This window comes from Garra rufa, chromosome 7 (genome assembly GCF_049309525.1).
Source record: "Garra rufa chromosome 7, GarRuf1.0, whole genome shotgun sequence".
Lineage (NCBI taxonomy): Eukaryota > Metazoa > Chordata > Actinopteri > Cypriniformes > Cyprinidae > Garra > Garra rufa.
The window spans coordinates 28,896,602-28,898,794 of NC_133367.1; the positions used below are offsets into that span (position 1 = coordinate 28,896,602).

The following is a 2,193-nucleotide window of genomic DNA, read 5'->3' on the forward strand; positions in this document are numbered from 1 at the left end:
ATTCAGATGATCAGAGGGAAATCTGTCCTCATCAGAATTAGCAACTTGCAGCGAAATAGATTTTGGTCTTTTTGTGCATTTGTAGTTACCAAACTGCAGTTGCTTTACAAATTGTTAATTATCAAAGGACAAAAATGCACGCATACATTTTTTATCATCTAGACCATCTATACATCTGAAGGTGATAACTGAAATATTAACAGGAACAATATCTTTTCATCACTTGCTCATTTTGCACGCAAAAACAGAACTTACGAGCAACTCGGTGTCTCCACCCACCATCAAACTGTATTTATACAGTGTTTTGTCAGCGAGTGCTCACTGATTGTCTTCATCATGACCATCATCTCGCTGCTCCTGCTGGCCTCTCTGCTGCCACACCTGACCTTCACTGGTGAGACTGATTGTGAAACAGCATCTATGGCTTTCTTTACCTTGTTTGCGCTGAATAAGTTGACTGACAGCACTATTTTTCTCCCAGCTCGTGTGAATGTGGGTATAGTCAACGGCAGAGAAGCAAAACCCCACTCCAGACCTTACATGGTATCTATTCAATCGGATAATGTTCATATTTGTGGTGGATTCCTCATTTCTAATGAGTTTGTGTTGACTGCTGCACATTGCCGGAACGGGTGAGCGATTTCGTCTTCAATCATTTTGGCTGACTACAGTGCATTTTATGATATAAATGGGCATCATGTCTATGTCTTTCAACAGAACTGAGACTTTGACGGCTGTGGTTGGTGCTCATGACTTAAGGGCCAGTAGGAAATCAGATCATATCGGAGTGGAGTCCTACATTCCTCATCCAAGCTATAATAATCATTTTTCTTGGAACGACATCATGCTTTTGAGGGTAACAACTAGTGATATATTTAGTCAAGCAGCAGATGATTAAATGTGATTATCAACAAAGGTTGTGTTTTTGAATTACAGCTACAGGAAAAAGTCGACCAAAACAACTATGCTAAATGGATATTATTACCAGAGAAAGGAGAAGATGTTAAGGAAGATACTCACTGTAGTGTTGCAGGCTGGGGAAGACTGGAGACTCATGGCTCAAAGAGCGATCGTCTAATGGAGGCAAACGTGTTTGTAACGGATAACACTGAATGCTTCAGGAAGTGGGGAGATGAGAAGTACTTACTTTCCCAGATGGTGTGCACTCATGGCCAGGGTGGATCTTGCCTGGTACGTACGAGTATAACTTACATTAAGTGATGAACTAAAACAGTATGTGCCACTTTATTGACTGTTTCTCTTAACAGTGGGATTCTGGAGGTCCTTTGGTTTGTGGAAACACTGCAGTTGGTGTCACAGCTTTTGGATGTGAATCACACTGCAATTCCCCTGAGAAACCTAATGTGTATATTAAGATTTCACTATATATTCCATGGATCAACCGCGTAATTAGGAAATATGAGTGAAATGTGAGTTTTTGACAGTGTTGAGGGGGTAACTAGTAATATGTTACAGAATTACAGAATTTGTAATAATTGTAATCTGTTGCAGTTCATGAGAACTAAAATGTGTAATTACATTACAATTACTTATGAAAATGTTACTTTTAAATGTTAATTTTAGAACGATCTCAAAGTAAAAAAAAAAAACTGCTAAATTCTGATTTTGTGGTGGCTGTGCTTTACAGTTTTAATTATTATAATCTTAATTCAACAAAATTTCACTGAAAAGTAATCGAATGTGATCTGTAATCTTTAACAAATTAATTGAAGAAATGGTTACACTACTTATTAACTTTTAAACAGGGTAACTTGCAATCTGTCACCTACTACATTTCCAAAGTAACCTTCCCAAAATTGGTTCTTGAATTCTTCTGCACAACCTCTTTTAAATAAAAGTATCACTTGGCAATCATCATTTATTCAAAGTGTCTTCATTGTCACACACACTCACACACTCTCACACACTCTCACACACTCTCACACACTCTCACACACTCTCACACACTCTCACACACACTCTCACACACACTCTCACACACACACACACACACACACACACGAAGTCAAAAGTTTAAATAATCTGCAAAATGTTAATTATTTTAAGAGGGATTTTACAAAATGTATGTTCTTTTTTTATTTAGTACTGACCTGAAGAAGATATTTCACATAAAAAATGTTTACATATGGTCCACAAGAGAAAATATTAGTTGAATTTATAAAAAACGACCCC

At 37.3% G+C, this 2,193-nt stretch overlaps 1 protein-coding gene across 1 annotated transcript; it reads left to right on the top strand.

Moving 5' to 3' along the window:
* The first annotated feature begins 336 nt into the window (after positions 1–336).
* On the top strand, positions 337–1,427 carry LOC141338483 (mast cell protease 3-like). Its single transcript, XM_073844047.1, has 5 exons — positions 337–394; positions 482–632; positions 718–856; positions 937–1,191; positions 1,269–1,427. Exons 1-5 carry the CDS (start codon positions 337–339, stop codon positions 1,425–1,427), a joined length of 762 nt encoding a protein of 253 aa, XP_073700148.1.
* The last annotated feature ends 766 nt before the right edge of the window (positions 1,428–2,193 follow it).

Excerpts from the sequence above, each read along its gene's own strand:
- LOC141338483 (XM_073844047.1), top strand. The coding sequence starts at position 337 with ATGACCATCATCTCGCTGCTCCTGCTGGCCTCTCTGCTGCCACACCTG. Across the intron at positions 395-481 it reads GCCACACCTGACCTTCACTG|CTCGTGTGAATGTGGGTATA; the intron begins GTGAGACTGATT and ends TTTTTCTCCCAG. Across the intron at positions 633-717 it reads GCTGCACATTGCCGGAACGG|AACTGAGACTTTGACGGCTG; the intron begins GTGAGCGATTTC and ends GTCTTTCAACAG.